Source organism: Tinamus guttatus, unplaced genomic scaffold, assembly GCF_059628265.1.
Source record: "Tinamus guttatus ecotype Peru unplaced genomic scaffold, ASM5962826v1 Tinamus_guttatus_pri_ptg000318l, whole genome shotgun sequence".
Classification (NCBI taxonomy): Eukaryota; Metazoa; Chordata; class Aves; order Tinamiformes; family Tinamidae; genus Tinamus; species Tinamus guttatus.
Window position 1 is genome coordinate 1393897 of NW_028288852.1, and position 18552 is coordinate 1412448.

The following is an 18552-nucleotide window of genomic DNA, read 5'->3' on the forward strand; positions in this document are numbered from 1 at the left end:
TTATATTCTAAGTGTGTTCATGCAACTGCCTGGGAACAAAAAGTATCACCCCATTTTCACAGGAGGACATTTTCATTTTTAAGATGGTGAATTTAGTGGCTTCCAGTTCTTAGTTGTATGAAGTGCACTGGATTCCAGTTAAGCAGTCATTACTCCTGTGCTATCAATGGCAGGAACCGAGCTACGTTACAGCTATTTTAGCTCTCTTACTGGTGAGATTCAGTACTAGTTTTTAGCTCTAAGGCTGAAGCACAGAATTAACAAGCAAAGACACAACAGAACAACTGGTCAGAGAGCTACGCTGCCAGGGAAGTACAAAGATATCTGCACACATACTATATTAGTGCTCAAAAATTCACCAGAAGAAAATATTTAGAAAATAATTTTAAGAAGCGTCTGGTCAGTCTGTGAATAAAACCCAAAGAAATGTGAGCCTGGGAAAGCAAAAGGCTGGAGTCAGGCCCTTCCAGTCTGATTGTGATTAATATTCAATGTAATTTCACAATCTTTTTAAAAGCATAGTATCTGCATTGTTTCTCTAAAAGGAAGGGATTGCTCTTAAATATTTTTTTCTTAAGTAAATATTCTAGCTATTTGCAGGAAGGCAAGTCCACAGGACTTGTCCGTGTGAAGATGCCGAGGGGAGCTGTGCCCCCAGCTTACAGAGCCAGCCACCCACCTCCCTGACGCGTGTGCGGCACAGTCCAACGCGAAGCAAGCCCAGCTCTCCCTACTTCCAGTTTTAGGACACGTCCGAGCAAGAGCTGGCACAGCCTTGGGACAGGGAAACGGGCACTGACTGTAAATGGCTCCCCGGAGCCTCCTCCATGCGCCAGGGACCGGCCCAGCACACGGCGGCCCAGGCGAGAGGGCTGCCGACCGCGTCCCGTGAGGCCAGGGCTTTGGAGACCACGCGGCACTAAAGCTCCTTCTGCCCTTGCCTCACACACTGACCTTGGTTTTTTTTCCGCTACAGGACAAATAACAGGTATACATTTCCACATATATTTCTCAAAAGATGAACAGCACTTGAAGGAGAAGGAAGACTAGGTATCGATGCCCTTGTTCATTTAGTAAGTTTATTGCTTGTAGCTTTACAATATACTAGTCAGGATACACTGTCAGCAAAGCTGGAGCTCTTGCTAATATGCTTCATAGACTATAAAATAACCTACTATCAAAAGTTGTGTTTTGAACTGTTTGGAGAAAAGGCGATCATGTTTTATATTAGGTAAAAATAAGTTTCAAAATTGCAAGCTACTCTTGAAAACAGAGAAAGAGTAGAAAACACTACATAAAAAAAAAGAAAGAAAAAGGAAAAACAACCCAAGTCCTGTTGACGATGTTGAAATATTTAGTAGGGAAATCAAAGGAATATCAATACAAAGGAATGATAAATTCTATCCAGGTTGCTAGCCAGCTATTCCATTACAATCCATGTCTCAATGAGGTAGGTGCTTCAAAACTATTTTAAGGACCCTAGAACTAATTCCATAAAAGGTCAAACTTTGCTCACATATACATTTCATGATATTATTATTAGCCTTAGACAATTATACAATCTGCATTCAGAGCTAAAGTTATGGTTTACAGCCTACGAATCAGAAATTCTCCTTCCCGAAAACAGATCTAATGCAGACAGCAACAGCACAAATTACTCCTACATGCTTGTCAGTGTAGTTTAGCTGACACTTGGGAGAACCAGACCATGGATGAAAGAGCCATCAAAAAGCCTGTTCCTTCCTTGGCTTAGATCACTCAAAAGGAGGACAGTTGCAATTTGTCTAGAGTTATGCAGAGTATCAACATCATTTTAGGGATTAATTAAACTACTGACATGTTCCAGTCACCAGTTATTTCCCCTCCAATCATTTCAAATATCTACCTGGAATGTCTCAGGAAAGCTATAGCCCGATAACCAATGTCCTTTCTATAAATGGCACCCTTGAAGTGTATGGCTGCTACTCCTTTGTTGGCTTCTTGCAGTGCCATCATCAGATCCTCTTTAATGGCAGTTACTGCGAGGACTCTTCCTCCACTAGTCACCACTCTGCCGTTCGTTAGGGCCGTGCCGGCATGGAACACCTCCAATCCCAGTTGTTTAGCCTCAGGAAGCCCTGTGATTGTTGTTCAATAACACAAATGCGGAGAAAAAAACCCAGTTCGTTAGAACATTTCACTGAAAAATACAAATGAGTAACTCATGAATGAATGTTCACTGTTAAAATACAAATGAAGAACTCATCACTTAGGAATTATGCCCAGAAACTCAAGGCAAATTCACTGTGGTCATTCAAGGTAATCAGAACAACCTTTTAAAAGTACATTTTGTGGAAGACCAGTCTACTGCTTATATGTTTAGAAATATGGAAAGAGGTGTTTAGCTGAAACACCTGCATACAACAATTTCCAGCTGGATTTTATACTTCATTGATATAAGGACAACAAACGCTATGAACATCAAAATTATGTAGAAAACAGTGATCATTCTAGAACTCCTTCCCTGTAGCACCTATTAAGGAAATGCTATGAAATTAAACAGTATGGATGCGGATATTTGAAAATGCTATGGGCGCATTACAAATTAACTTTTAACATTTTGGTGTGAAAATCGGTTGTCTCTTTCTGACCCAGAACGGCAGCTTCTAAAGTTTCAAAGAATCAGGATTAGACAAATTCAGCTTTATCTGCAAATGAGAAAATGCAAATATTTCAAGAGAGGAATGAGACTTCTGCAGGTTCTTCCACTCTATTTACCTGTTATTTCCAAACCTTTGGGATATGTTCCTGGATACCCTTCGCTAGCCATGACCACGGTCACAGCTGCACTGTCTTCGAACCAAACAGGCATGGAACTAGACAACTTTCTATCAATGACTGCTTGTATAACTTCATACAAATCACTTTTCAGCAGTGGAAGAAGTACCTACAAAAATACAGATTAATCAATTAAGGAAAACAACACTTTCTTTTTTCACGTGTTCTTTATTAAGCATTTTAAAAGATTACTGTGAATATAAAAATAATGTAAGTATGCTGCATTTTCACACATATATTTATTCTGCACATAATCTATCTACCTTTGCAAATATTTTCCTTAAAGATAAGAATCTGGGTAAAGGTACTACTGCAGATGGAAGGGAACAAATAGACACCAGAAATCTTTATGCTGTTCTGAAGAAAGAAAGGAAAAGGTTTTGTGCTCTACCTGTCAGCAGAGAGTGGGGAAGGAAGGTTCACTTTCTTAATTTAAAAAAAAAAGGACATTCTAAAAAAGGTATGAAAGTATTCGAGTTTCACTCAAGCCTACCTATGTAATACCCATCTTTGAATATAACATGCTAAAACTTCCTGTGGAATGAAACAAGTAAATAATCTGGTAGAATAACTGTTGCCACATTCATAACAGAGAGTCTGTCTTGAAAAAACAGGATAAGATTTTTAAATCTCAAAGCAATTAGGTTATTGTTCATCAGATGGTTTGTTAGGACTAATGATAAAGAGCAACAGACTTTTCTCCTTCCATAATAACAAACTATATCTGGTTACAAATCACCCACCTGACATTCTGGGTCACCAAATCTGCAGTTAAATTCTAGAACTTTAGGTCCATCCTGGGTAAGCATTAACCCAGCATAAAGCACACCTGTAAACAGAAGTAGTATTAAAAGCTATCTAAGTAGCTGCACAAGTCAGTTGTTTTTTTATCTATTCATAATATTATTATAAGGGATGCCACTTATGTTCTTTTAAAGATAGAATGTTCACACTTTTTGTCAGATGTTAAAAATATAAGAGGAAAAAGTAGTTGTGGTTAAAATTCTGAAACTTATTTTCAAATGTTGACCTTTCTGTTCTTCCTCATTTTATGATTATTGTCACAATTATTAATGCAAAGATATTCATGGATTTTAATAAAACTTTATGTAAGTCCAAATCTAGTTTCCAAAGAAATCCAAGCATCTTCTTTAATTTACACTGTGAATTTTCTTAGGCTTTTAAAGAGGATGAAGTAAGAAAGTTATCTTTCTGCTTAAGATTTTTTTCTTAAAAAAGTACATACCTAGATAGGGGACACCTTCTTTCTTCATGCCATCAACAGCTTTCTGAAGAACAGTATCTTTTATTTTGAGCAGCAAATCTTTCGAAATCTAATAAAACAATATTAGAAAATAGTGTTTGTAAAAACTGAATGCATCATTTTTCCTACTGTGATGGTTAGCACTTTTAAGAGCCAAACAGAACTCTTGGATGGTGTCTTATTCACTGCAACATGTGCTTCAAACAACAGAAAAACTAGGATCTTTCTCTGTCCTCAGACAACATACTGCAGTATTAACACAACATGTTGCACTTCAAAAACTTTTATATACTTGATGACCTATATGTGCAAGTTATCCCACTAGTTTTACTGAAACAAACCATTTGTAAAAACATATGCTAATATGTCCATTTCAATAGCGCCCCTTAAAGACAAATCACAGTTAGAAAGCATAGTGGTCAGTGACCAAATTTTATTCAATACACAAAATCAATAGTTTCATAGAAGATTAAAAAAACATATTACTCAAAGAAAGAAAACAAAAGCAAAAACGCACTAGTCATGACACAGGTTAACAGAGAGCAAAGTAAATCCTTTTGTAAACAAATGTTCCTTAACAGGCAGACACCCAACTGCATTGAGCCACAGAAAAGGTTTATCTTTGCTTAGCTTGGCACAAGATTAATATGGGTTTTAAATACTTAGTTCTAATGATCAGTATTTCATAATACTTAAAAAAAAAACCTTGCAAGAAAAAAAAAAAAACATTTCCACCTGTATAATTAAAAGTAACTCAGCAGAAATATCTTCCTTTAGTTATGAGCTTTACTGGATTAGGTTTGTTGGCCCAATCCTTCTCACCCATGAGAGCCCATTCTCTCTATTCTCCCCTTCATCACCATGAAACTGAAAATCCATTCATGCTTTAGACACTACAGCCCTAGTGAAACACCTCCTTGTCCTCACATTTTTACCTGAGGTGCTGGGGAATAGGCTCCCATTCCTCCAGTGTTGGGGCCTTCGTCCCCATCCATTAGTCGCTTGTGGTCCTGGGCCGGGGGCATGGGAGCAACTGTGATGCCATCAGTGAAACATAAGCACTGGAAAACAGGGAAAATAATTAAAAGCCAAGTTTATGACAGAAGTTGCCTACAGAACAAAAGCATTTGTTTTTCAGTGTTGCAGAATGGACATTAAGAGTAGAAATTCTGTTTCCCTAATAATACAAACTATGGTATTCTAAACACATTCTTTTCTCCCTCAGGAACACTGCCTCAGTTTATAAGACCTTTCTGCAGAAATCACCTGTTGTGTAACATATAAAAATCACAAAATAAGACCAAGAGTTGTGTTGAAAAAGACTACTCAAAAACTTCTAAAATCTTTGGGTTACCCTAAGGTAGAAGCATTCCTTCCTCTCTTCTCCCCTCCGTCAGAGGGAATCATTATATTCCTTTCAAAGTTTCCTTCTCCTTGTCCATAAAACCTCCTTAACTTCCAAAATATTTACCTATTTATCTAAATATTTCTTTAAATATTTAGATAAATATTTTATCTAATAGATGCTTTTATGACCAGTATTTTCTGATACACCTTTGCCAGCATCTCTGGCAAACTAGATGATGATGAGTACTGCTAAGAGTACTCATAGAAACATTTAATATTTCATAATGCAAGCAAGGATTCCCTACACAGCCACAAAATGCCAAAATATTAATATATGAAAAACAATAGCTAATTGTGGCAGGTGAATTATTTTGACGGGCAAGATGAGCATTCTTTTAAATTCACTGTTATCAGTCACTTTAGGAAAAAATATTTAAACTGCATGTTTATGTTCTTGTGTTGCATCACAGGAATTCAGCCCATATTCTAAGGGCTAATTAAGAGAATTACACTGTCTTCACCAGAGAATGAAGATCTGGCTATTCCCTTAGTTTCTTACAATGTTAAGCTAACCAAGAAGAAATAAGGATGACCAATATCAGCAGTTATAATTTTTTATATATATACTGGCCAGGAAATTAGACCATGCAAAGGTTGGCAGGAGTCGGAGATGGCTGCCTGCTTTATAAATACAACCCCCTCGAAGATGAACGTTCGCAGAATTTAGCACAGGCCAATTCCAGCTCGGGCACTGAGAAACCTGAGAGGGTGCGTGGCTGTTCTAGTTTGTGTGATGCCAGGGTCAAGTTCCCTTGCCACCTTCTCAAAACCTAGGCTCTCGTTCCCTCTTTCTCTTTTACATTCTGCCAATCACTAGCAGAATGTAAACTGCTATTTTTCAATTTTTTTAAGTTGCAATCCCATGAAAGTTCAGGTAGTATAGCTAAGTCAGTAGCAAACAGCAGCAGAGAAGCAGGAACAAGGAAGGGAAGGAACATCCTATACTGTCTTTGCCAGAGAAACCATAACACAGAACAGCACCCTTAATGACACTAAAAGATTAAATAATTTGATTTTTTTTGCATGTTAGCAAGTGATTACTGCTTGAGTTATTTTTATTTATACTGTGAATTACTTTTAAGAGATGGTGGGAAGTTTTGTCCTTATCACAGCTGCTTTATTTGCAGTTTTAATTAATACAGGTAACTGTTTTTAAATTAAATAATAAAATCTTACATATGCCTGCTGTTGGCACTTAGATGGTATTTCCTAAACCATTTGGAACAACGGATATAATCAAAGTCTTACAATGAGAGATGCACACTTACAGAAACTTCTTCTCCTTCAAGAAGTTCTTCAACAACAACAGTTTCCCCAGCCATACCAAAAGTCTTATCCTACATTAAAAAGAAAATCTCTTTAATTCTGTGTTTCAGCCTTTTTTTTAAAATATTCAAAGTACAACAAGAAAATATATTTTTGATAAAGCAAGAAAAAAAACACAGCACAGTTTTGAGACTATGGATCCATTCTCCATTGTGGAAACATCAGCAAAGGCAAAATCTTTGCTCATCATTTTTGCTTTTTCTTTAATAAATACAGATTTTAGCTCAAATATTTTAAAATTGCAGGTGATACTTGTGACTTGTCAAGCAATTCCTCATGCTTTACTTTCTGAAGTTTGTACTCATGATACTGGAGATTAGAGCAATTACTGTCAAGTCCATAATCTGAACTTTAGCTTTATCTGAAAGTGCAATTATGTAGACTAAGCTGGAGGGGAGCAATAGTCTCACATTTCAGTGCAACGTTTGAACACTGACTATATGTTTATGCGTTACAAAACCACCACAGCACACTGCCAAATAATTCTGTGTTCTGTTAAACAGTCTTATGATTAAGGAATGTGTTTTGTTCAAGGCAGAACAAGCTAGCTACACATTAAGTTATAACTTTGTCCAATAACCACACAAACACACACATGAAATGAGTGCTTACCCTATATCCTGACCCTTGAATTGTAACAAGTGTGTCAGATAATCATCTCCTATAAATCAGCATAGCTCCAGCTCCACTGAATTGTAAGATGCTGTGCTGCTGACACCAGCTGAGGATTTGACCTGTGTATGTCTTTTTTCCAGCTCTATGTTTCCAAACATTCAGAGAGAATTATTTCATTTTGCTTCTCTTTAAGGTAAGAAAAAAACAGATTTTGATGGTCCTGATGTATTTGTTCATTATGCTATTTAAATATATATTTAAGTTAGACTAAATCCACTGAAATTTAACTACACATTTAAGTGCTGTGTGACTCAAGGCCTAAAGCTTAAGTTGCTTCTCAAGATCCAACTTAATCCCAGTGTTACTATTATTTTACAATACGAAAGTCACAAAAGGATGGGAAAAAAAAAAAAAAAAAAAAAGAAAATCCAGATGGATATAAGCACAGGTCTTATTTAAGAAATATTTTACTTGACCCTACAGGAATGTTGCCTAGAAAGAGTACTCTGTCTCAAGTAAGAAATACGATACAGCTTTATAGCTGTCCAAATACTGGGTAAAGGATTTCACTTCTGATAGCTAAATCCCTATTATATAAAAATAAAACAAGAATATCTTTGAGACTCTGTCATGGTTATGTACTTATTTGGTGTGATAACTCTGCCAGTCAGTGCATGGCATTTCTACTCACCTGCATGATTTCAGCAACAGCTTTGCAGGCCTCCTCCTTGTTCGAAGCCACAATTACTCCTTTACCAGCTGCCAGGCCACTAGCTTTTACAACCAGCGCAGGGAAGTTTGCACTGTGGGAGAGGAAGAGAGCGACTCAGTAGTAAACACACTGTATTCCAAATATATTTTGTAGGAATTTTGAATGTTAAATGGATGAAAGATTAAAATGCTCATCAGCTTCCAGAGCAACAGCTTTGCATTGCTGCATAACACACACACAAAATCCAGGGGTTCTCTTGTTATGCTACGCCTGTAGAGGACATCCACTTTGTGTTTCTTTCCCACCATTAAATTTCAGTACTGTCTGAAAGGTTGCTTTATTTTTAACAATTGTATTCTGATAAGTAGATCATCATTTGCTGAGTAAGTCTCAGATGCAGAATTTGTATTCCTAGAGATAAGGCATGAACCAGACAGAAACGCACTATAACTATCACACGCCAAACCGGGTTCCATACTAGGCAATTTAGAAAAAGAAAAAAAAAACCCAGATCTCTCAAGTATTACCTTCCAAACTGAGCTCTAAGTTCCATTTTCATTAAGGGCCAAAAAATATGGAACAGAACTATCAAACTTTTTAAAGTGTGATACTGTTATTTCAGACTGTCCCTTAAAACCTTTACAGATGTTTTACAGACAGAAATATTGATACATTAGCAATCATTGGCCAGTTTTGGATACCTAGTACGTACACATTGCTTTAATGAAAAGATTTCTGTTGGAAAGATAAATTACCTATTGATAAAGCTACATGCTGCTTTAGGATCAGTAAAAGATTTCCATCTTGCAGTTGGGATCCCGTGACGATCCAAAAAAGCTTTGGTGAAGCTCTTACTGGACTCCAGCTGAGCTGCCTTTGCTGTTGGACCAAAGCATCTCACTCCAGCTGCTGTCAAGTCATCAACAATTCCTAAAAATAACAACACACACAAAAAAAAATTCAAATTACCAGAAGATTTATAAGAACTATGCATTGTCAAATCGGTGGGTGTATTGATTTGCAGGAACAATACGCCAGGAGTGTGAAGCCATCATTCCAGAAAGGGTTTTACCAGAAAAGCTTTATGGCGAAGTTGTTACTGTAACCAGCAGCAGGTAATCCCGCAATGTTTGGGGCTAAAAGGGGCTGTTGAATTTGGTAAGAGCTGACAGTCTTCCCTTTTTTTATTGTAACTTTTAGCCAAAAAATCCACATGAGTTTTTTTCATAAAGACAAAGGAGATAACAATTCTTGACCACATAAAAACATAAAGCAGAGAAATTAAGAACATATAAATCTTTGTTTAGGAAATCTCCATAGGAAAATAAAACCCCGTGTTAAGTTTCATAAACGGAAACACTGTGATACTTCTTTCACAACACGGAAATATGGTGATATCTCTTTTATTATACCAAAGAACTTAGAAATGAAATGGTTGAGAATACTGTAACTGCTACAGCGTTCACGCAGTACACTTCAGAAATTCATTTTCATCCCTGCACAACCCTAAATTCAAGAGAAACTGCCACAGTGGATCTGCTTCCATTGCTATCAAAAAAACATCCTTTGATACTGTTGACTGCGGTGGGAAGAAGAGTGGGACTAAAATTTAGTTTTCTTCGTAAAGTGCAAGGGCCACGGGCTGTAATTTGCTTTCTCTTACCAGCAGCAAGAGGAACCTCTGGACCAACCACGACCAGCCTGATCTCCTGGTCTTTGCAGAACTGGGCAAGGGCAGCATGATTGCTGATTGAAACAGCTGTCAAAGATAATAATAATAATAATAATAAAGGTGGTGAGACTGCAATTCATAATTGTCACTTAGAGTTTATTTATCATATAACACTGAAGCAACATTTTAACAAGTCTCACATTATTGAATGACAGGTCATTATGCAGCTAGAAGGGCAAGGCATATGCATGTGAGGTCTGTATGTGTTTACAAAGAAACAATATACCCTAAAACAAACCGAAATCCAACTCCAAAAGGCCATAGCTTGACATGCATTTTAAACCCACCTTGTTCTTGCAGAGGAGAACAATAAAAGCCTGAGTTCCTCTACACTAACATAGATAAATTGTTCCTATCTCTGTGAATATTGCATTTGCTAGGATAAGGATTGTAATGGATACAAGTGAAAAATAACCCACAAGTTAAAAAAAAAAAAAAAAAGACAGAATTTTGCAGGCAGTCTTCTCCCTGAGCAGGTTTACCATGAAGTTGTACGTGTGATTACACATATGATTGTGCCAGCATGGTATAGGAGACAGAAATAAGCAGTTGGGGGTGGAATAGCAACGGCTTTATTCTGTTTTTTTTTTCCATCTTTTTTTTTCTCCTTTTCACTGTAGCGTGAGCTTAAAAGCACCACACTAATCTATGAGCTCACTGAAACAAAGGGAGACCTGAACAATTTTTCTTGCAGTAGGCTAAACTTAGTAAGGGAAAGTGCAGTTAATTTTGCTCAGGATATACTATCTGAGATTACAGGGACAGCACAAGCATTTAACAAGATGATACCTGCAATGCCAGAAAGTGGGCGTAGAAAAGAAAAAAACCTTGCAAGAAAGACAATAATGTCAAATCTCATGATCAAAATTTACGTAAAGGCAGTGTGCAATTCCCTTGCTTTTATCAAGAATAAATAAAGCCAAGGTCTAGAGGGGACTGCAATGTGAACCCATAGACTCTGCCAAAAATCAGCGCGCGCAGCCTGGTGTGGATTGGTGGCCTGTATGGGGAGGGGACCGACACAGCAGGGTAGGAATTTGGCAAAAGGAGTAAAGTACAGGTCTTCCTTGGAGCGGGGCTCCTTTGCTCTCAGTTTTCCTCCGTTTCTGTGCCGTAGTGCTAGTGACCAGGCTGGCAGCCACGTGCAGAGCTGGTTCCCTGTTGCAACTGCCTTACGAGGATGTGAAGGGAGAGAAAGGAGAGTCAATGTGCCAGAGAAATGATTAAAGCACTTGGGTTTGCTGTCCCAACTGCAATGATAAAGCAACTCCTATTAGATAAATTTACACAGCTTTATGTTGGTACCCTCTTCATTTCTGCCATCCTGCATTATAAATTCCCTGCTTCCACAAGAGCAGCAGGAATAACATCAAGAAAAGCTATCTGAAACCTGGATTTGTATTATACACTTATCCTACAGAGCAGGAGGTAACAACAGACTGAACACTGTTAAAGTTACCTCCTTGATACCAATTTAAAAATTCAATTGTTCTTTTTTTGTCAACACATTCAAGTAAGGAAAAGCGAAGGCTTTTGACTTTTATCTACAAATTTTTCTGGTTCACAGCAAAGCAAAAACATAACTTGGCTTTAAAATTCTGATTAAAATAAAGGTCAGTATTGAAGAGCCTTGTTTTTCAGTCCCATAGGGCTGTTGTGAAACACATACAAACAGTGGATCCTGACTGAACAGAATGGCGTTTTGCTGGGCAACAGAAGAAGGGCCATTCCTGTAAAGGAATAAGTCACATCATTGTTAACATAGAACTCTCCCTCTAAACCTTATTTTCCTCTGGATTTACACTGAATGGGAAGTTTTTATGGTTTGTTTATTTGTTTTTATAGTAGTGTTTTATTTCTCAAAAAGACAGCTAAATATTCCTTCCAAACTAGACAGAAGGAAATTGGACCCAGATTTTCAGACCTGGAGTTTAAAGTCGAGAGTATTACTTATATTCAGAACAAAAATGGAATGGAAAGAGATGTCATAACACTGATGTCCATTCCCAGACACTGCATGAATGTCTCAAACAGGATTCAGCAAACCAATCCACACACTTCTGGCAAAAGATCAGCCCTGCTAATTAAGTTTAAATTAAATATAAAACTATATTTAGCCACTCAACCCAAATCTGTCTTTATTGCCGGGAACAATTGCTGACTCAAATTAAGCGCAGAACTCTTTTAAAAGAGGTACCAGCAAGGTTTATATGGTTGAAAATTATTTATAATTTTAAGTTGACCTTTATATGCTTTGGAAATCATCTGAAAGCCACAACTGCAACACTAGTTGAAGGATATCTCATGAACCGTAGGAGAGGATCAACTTTCAGAGCCAAGTCTTGATTATAGTGGAAAACAAAACCTACAGTAGCATTCCACAGGCATGGGTTCTCAAGCTTCACGTGATATAACAGGGCTCAGAAGCCTCTTTAAAACTGTTTTTCCATTTTCTTTCACAAGCACAAATTTAGACCCCAGCACTAAGATTAAAGCACCTGAGCAGATATGAATTGCTTTCTTTCAGATAAAAAGAAATTAATGTTTTCACAAAAGCCTAGATTCTGCCCTCCTCCCAATTGCCTGTGCATTTCTCTCCTACAGCACATGTGAGGCCATAGCTCAGGGGAAAAAAAAAAAAGTATTTCTGCAAGTGTTGTAGATTTTGTGGACTGGGCTCAAGCATTATTATGCATATGCTCAAATACTTTGCCCTCTAAGGATGCAGTATTCTTTACGGCATAACATGGTGAGAGAAAAGCTCAAGAGTTTTTTAGAAGGCACTGCTTGAAAAACAAAACAAAACAAACAAAAAACCCACATAAATTGATGTTCTGCAGGCTGTACAAATCGGCATTGACCCATTTTAGCACAAGGACAAAGATTTTTGTCTGACTCTTTGCATAAGAGAGAAACATTTGACTTTCCTGAGATGCTCTTCCTCCTGCAGTCTCCTCAGAGATCAAACAGAACAAACAACTGCTTATGGTGTTGCAAACATTTAAAGAAAATCTGAACAAAGATATTTAAACTGTTAGTAATTAAACATACAAGAAAATATCTGCTGTAGAAGAGTCTGACAGGATCCATGTTTCTGCATGAGATGGTAATAATAAGAGATTTTACAGACATACAAATATAAAGGCAGAAAATAGCTGGACATAATTCCTATTCACATGCATACTGTATTAACTTTAGTTCTGCACATAAACATATGTTTTAAGTGGAAACTTAAGTCGCTTGTTTAAAGTATCCTTCCAGGAACTGGTATATAAAGGACATGAGACTGGAATTTCTGAGTAATTATCCTGGGTTTCATATTAATTCACTGTGTGCCTGCAGGCAAGCACCTTAGACAAGTATTTTTAAACAGGGCATCTAATTTTAGATGCTCAGTCTGAAACATCTTAAGCTTGATTTTTCGAACTGGCAAATACGAGCTGTTTCAACTATAGCCACTCATAGCTTCATATATAAAGTTATAAGCTCCAAACAGGCAGCTAGTACTAAGATTGTTATTAAAAATAATCCTAACCTCTAAACATCATAAGCACACATACCAAAAAAAAAAATTCCTAAGCTGGAATGTTACATGTGAGAATATACTCTTAGCACAGGTTTAAGGTATGGTAGGGCTTCGGTGCATATGATGATATGACTGAATGGTGGTTCCCACTGGCAGCAGTCCCCTCGGCCACCCTCCGAGAGGTGCCTGCATTGGCTGCACACACGTTTTCAGCTGTTCAGCACACAGTTTTGGGGTTGTGGTGCCACCATTCCTGCCCAGCTAGATGGCTGGGAAACAGGAACCACTAGATCTAGCCCAGGCTACTCCCCTGGGGAATCTGCAACACAGACAGATGGAATTTTGACTGCTTCCTCCACCCCCAAATCCAAAGAATTAGCCACTGCAACTGAGCTTGTAAATTCAGTGGGGGTTACACAAGGCTTTGCTCGCACATTTTCTACTTCTTAACCTCTTCCTGCTGCACCTAAAAGATGTATTTCACATGTCCAATACTTCAAAGATTTTAAAAATAAATATTTTCACACAAACAGCTACGATTTTATGTTGATTAATGGAATAATTTACAAGTTTAACTATAACATTTTAAAATAATATGTATATATATATTTTACCTGAATTTGAAATCTTCCCATTGTCAGCTGTTCCTGCATTTCCTGGTGCAACATACACGTGGTTTACATGAGGGGACTGGGCCAGTTTCCAGGCCAGGGCATGTTCTCTCCCTCCGCTGCCGATCACAAGCACCCGATCAGTCATCAGTCTGCATAAAACCAGGACAGAAGCAAAACAGCCAGGATTAGAGGAGTGAGGCTAGAGTTCCACAGTCTGCACTGAACAACATGCATGAACATCACTCTGTTTCAGGCCAGGATTTTCCTATAAAGGTTTTGTTAGTGAAAAAGGAAAAGGAAAAGGAAAAGGAAAAGGAAAAGGAAACGGAAAAGGAAAAGGAAACGGAAAAGGAAAAGGAAAAGGAAAAGGAAAAGGAAAAGGAAAAGGAAAAGGAAAAGGAAAAGGAAAAGGAAAAAGAAGTTGCCTGTGAGAGTGATTACCACTGACTTAATCAAGTCTGACATAAACATGATATAACGCTGAACACCAGAACCCCTTCAGAACACAAAAATAATATGCAGGGTAATCCTAGTTTTCCTTTCATCAGATTGGCAATTATTCCAAATCCAAAATACAGAAGTATGTGATATACTGAGGAAGAAAAAAAAAAAGAGCCTTATGAGTGACCAGGCTGTGACTTGTAAACTTATATAAGTACCTGGAGAACATAAGGCTGCAAAGGGGTTCTTCTAGTGAAGAACCAGTTGCTCTATATTACAGCATTTAGGGAGGTAAGTAGCGAAAACTCAAGACTTTTTAAAAGGAGTATCTAAAAGATCTCTAAATACTCATACAAACTTCATATAAACATACGAATTACCTCATACACCCTATAAGACTTTGTGAAAAGGAAAGTTTAAGAGCAACAAAGCAGGAAAGCAAGCCAACTTCCAGCCCTGACTCTCCTTAGGCAAGAAGCAGCACAAGGCAGGCGACAGGGAGGACCACGGCCCGTAAGCAGAAAGTTCTCCCTGGCAAGGTGCTCCGCGACATCCCCTCTTCTCCCTCATCCCACCGAGTTTTAGAAAAATGTTAGCGCTCTTTCTGGCTTCAGTGGCTTTAACTACCATGAAGGGAGGCAGCAGTTTCCCTGCGAGCTGATGTGAGCACGGCCTGACACCGGGTGGTCCCGCCGCTCGTCCTCCTCTCCTCAGCTGTGCGTTTTCACCCATTCCCACTCTCAAAGAAACCAAGAAGCAGGAACCTAAGACCGACCTGTATATTTCTATATACATATTCTATACGTACTTCCTGATGTACACCATTTCAGATTTGTCATCCCCAAAACGATAGCATGCAGCTATCCAGGGAATAGAAGAGTTCAGTTAAGCTGAAAAAAAAAGCCAACACCAGCAAAACTCTACTGAAGTCCGGAATCTGTGATACCTTCCTAAATTATTCAAGGAATAAGACAGAATAGTCCAACTATATGCAGATCACACACAGAAACGATGCCACCAAACTGGGGAGAGTTTTCTTCACGGAAGAAGTGAACAAGCTGAAGAAACCACTCCATGAAGCAGAAAGTGGTCCTAAGCCCAAGGTGCATGCCTTATTTTCAACAAAAAAAATAAGAGCTTTGAACAATTACATACACAAAATAATGCTTCGAATCTATAAAAATGGCTTTAAAGAACTTTAAGCAACGGGAGCAGGGAAAAGCGGCCCTGCACAGAGAGCAGAGTGAGGGATGTGACGCGAGGCCCTCCACCTCACGCTCCCGGGGGAGGCATGCAGACGAGGTAGGGACTTTGGTCAGAGGAACAATCGGTCTTGGTGTCGCAACCCTCGCGCACGCAGCTCTCAACCCGCGCTCGCTCCCTTGACCTGCGCTGGCCAAGGCACGCGGCGCCTTCCAAGGCGGCTCCTGCAACACCGCGGGCACCGGGAGCACACGCGGGTCTGCTCCCTCACCGGAGCAGCATCGGGCACGGCTCCGCCGTGGGTGGGCAGGGGAGCCGTCCCCAAACCAAAGGGGAGCGAAAAAGAAAGGGAAAAAGGAGGGAAAAAATGGAATGGTTTCTAACAGAAAAGCAGCCTCACCGCAGGCACGGCAGAAAGGAGATGTTCCGGCGACTGATGAGGTTGGGCATGTGCCCCAACCCCGTGCCAGCTGCTGCACCCGGATTCAAGCCCCTAGCGGCTGCCCCTTACACCAGAGCTGCCTCCTGGAGAAACCTGTCCTTCCTGAGGACCTCAGCGGAGCAGGAAGCAGCTGCCGCTCGGAGGGAGGGCGCGATTCAAGGCATACGGTGAGCCTAACTCCTCAACCCGAGCGCCCCGCGATAAGCTTTAGACAGCGAGAGGCCGTGCGTGTTTTAGAGGGTGTTGCAGTGACAGTCGCTAATGCATTTTTAACCCCCTGCTGAAGAAATGATCTGCTCAGATAGGGATCCTGTCAAGCAAAACGTCAAATGAAAAAATATTAATGGAAAAAATAAGACAAAATAAATGTTAATACAAAGATAAAATACAAAAAAATAGGCCCTGAATTATCAAGTGAAAAATTATTAATTGAAAAAAAAAGACAAAATAAATGTTAATATAAGTATAAAATAAAAAAAAAAAGGCCCTGAATTGTTTACTATGAACTATATACACACGGCAGTTAAAATATAACTGTACTTTCAGCTGGAGATGGACAATAACTTTCCATTCAAGTTGTGCCTGACAAAATACACACGTTGCAAATTTACAAATTTTTTGGTTACAAACTTCCCAGACTCCTTGTGAATACTGGGATTAAAATGTTCAGTTACACTATACATATTTGGTATGCCAAGTTATGATAAAAACTCGATATAAAAATTTGAGGAAAAAGGAGGGTTACAGTAAAGGGATCCATTAGATACAGACACCTAGGACAAAATAGGACATAGAAAGAAATACTAAAACACTCAGCATGTAGCATCTTGTATCTCCTACGCTTAAGTTAAACCCAACAGGCAGGTTTCCAGTCCAGTCCACAATCATAATTAAACAGTAAAGTTAAGGCTGTGCTTATCAATAATAGGCTGAAATATACTCTATTCAGTTTTTTCTTACAACTACATTGGAAATGAACGCAGAAACTCAAAACGGAACCGAGAAGATACTTACTCTGTGTTATGTGCTGTTAGCACCACTCAAGAGTTCAGATGGGCAAAGAGAAAGAGAGAGAAGCAGCCGCCGGTTAAAACGAAGCAGCCCCGTCCCAACATTACCGCCCCACTGACGACAGCGCGGGGCCGGCCAATGAGTGGGGAACTGCAGCCGTTTCAGCTGGGAAGAGAGAACAGAGACCTGCACACAAAACAGTCTGGAAAGAGGAGCGAAAACTTCAGAGCGCAGAAAACACCCCCGCGACACCATTTCTAAAGATGCGAAATAAATTCTGTCTTGTCCCCGCTACTTTATCGCTGCTAAAAAGCGTTCACTAGTCAGACTGCAAATTCACTCCGCTTATTTTAAAACACAGCTATGCACAGTCCATGCATATCCACAATATGACAGAACTGCATGGCATGGCATGAATGCTCCATTAAAAGTAGTGGAAGGACAAGCCGGAAGATTCAGGGACACTGTTGCCAGCCAAAGTAACTCACCATACTGGCAACTCCTCAAAGCATCATTTCCTTTTTACCAGAAGTGATGTATTCTAATACTGTTGTCAGGTGGAAAAAGAATATGTATATAAAATCATAAAGTTTAATTGGAAAAGGTAAGGAGAATAGGCCATGGATCATATGTTCAAATAAAAATTAACCATTTTTATATGAGAAATCTAGTTGAAGTATGTTTTTCATGCATTATTTTAGCTTCAAAAACCCAGTATTATTAGTGCATCCCACAAGTGGTGTCTTAGCAACTTTTGTTTAGGGATGTAGCTTGACAAGAACTTCTGGCCATGAGTCCAGCTCAGAAAGCCAAAACTAGCAGCGGCAGCCTTTCTTTTCCTCACCCCTGCAGCACTGGCATAGAAATATGCTTTGTGGGCTCTATGATGCCCAGCAACTCCTTGTATTAAAAGTAAAAATACTGAAGAGTCAAGATTTCTCTTTATTTTGTACCCAATTCAGGAGTGAAAGAAAAAAAAAAAAAGTTCTCAAAAGTGTAAAAGTTATTCACAAGGTAGATGATTTCCTCTGCAAGAATTGTCACATGCAAAGCTTTAGGGGAATAACATGTGAAATTCTTATAACAAGCACAAGCCAAGAAGATTCCAAAATACAGCCCACAATTACCTTAATCAGCCACTGCCTGCTGTCATAAAGGGGGGACAAGAGTCTGTTTGGAAGATGTTTTAAAACAAAGACAGGCAGCATTTCAGGCGAGGGTCTATTACTAGGTCCTTATATAAAACAGGAACAGGAAAGCAGAAACAAGCTAATCACTCCGTGTATCCAAGAAGGGGGGACACGAGGACACAGTGAAGACAAGCTGATTGCCAAAGCCTATCCCCAAGGTTGCCAGTAGTAAATCAGCAGGGATGAGCATCAGAGACCTTTGTCCTCCGCAAGGGTGGCCTCACTAAGAAGCCGGGCAACTTCTCTACTAGG

General features: G+C 39.0%; 1 protein-coding gene across 1 annotated transcript; it reads right to left on the minus strand.

Annotated features, from left to right (window-relative positions):
* Positions 1-1684: 1684 nt before the first annotated feature.
* On the minus strand, positions 1685-17279 carry LOC104564947 (trifunctional purine biosynthetic protein adenosine-3). The gene is made up of 11 exons (XM_088528994.1): positions 17114-17279; positions 14014-14162; positions 9805-9900; positions 8897-9071; positions 8121-8232; positions 6757-6825; positions 5017-5142; positions 4064-4151; positions 3561-3646; positions 2758-2926; positions 1685-2117 (listed from the first exon to the last, which is right to left on the minus strand). Exons 2-11 carry the CDS (start codon positions 14156-14158, stop codon positions 1882-1884), a joined length of 1302 nt encoding a protein of 433 aa, XP_088385120.1. The 5' UTR covers positions 14159-14162; positions 17114-17279; the 3' UTR covers positions 1685-1881.
* Between the last annotated feature and the right edge of the window lie 1273 nt (positions 17280-18552).

Coding starts and splice junctions, on each gene's coding strand:
- LOC104564947 (XM_088528994.1), bottom strand. CDS start 14,158: ATGACTGATCGGGTGCTTGTGATCGGCAGCGGAGGGAGAGAACATGCC. Junction 9,901..14,013: donor TGGGAAGATTTCAAATTCAG/GTAAAATATATA, acceptor TATCTTTGACAG/CTGTTTCAATCAGCAATCAT. Junction 8,233..8,896: donor GCATGTAGCTTTATCAATAG/GTAATTTATCTT, acceptor CCTCTCCCACAG/TGCAAACTTCCCTGCGCTGG.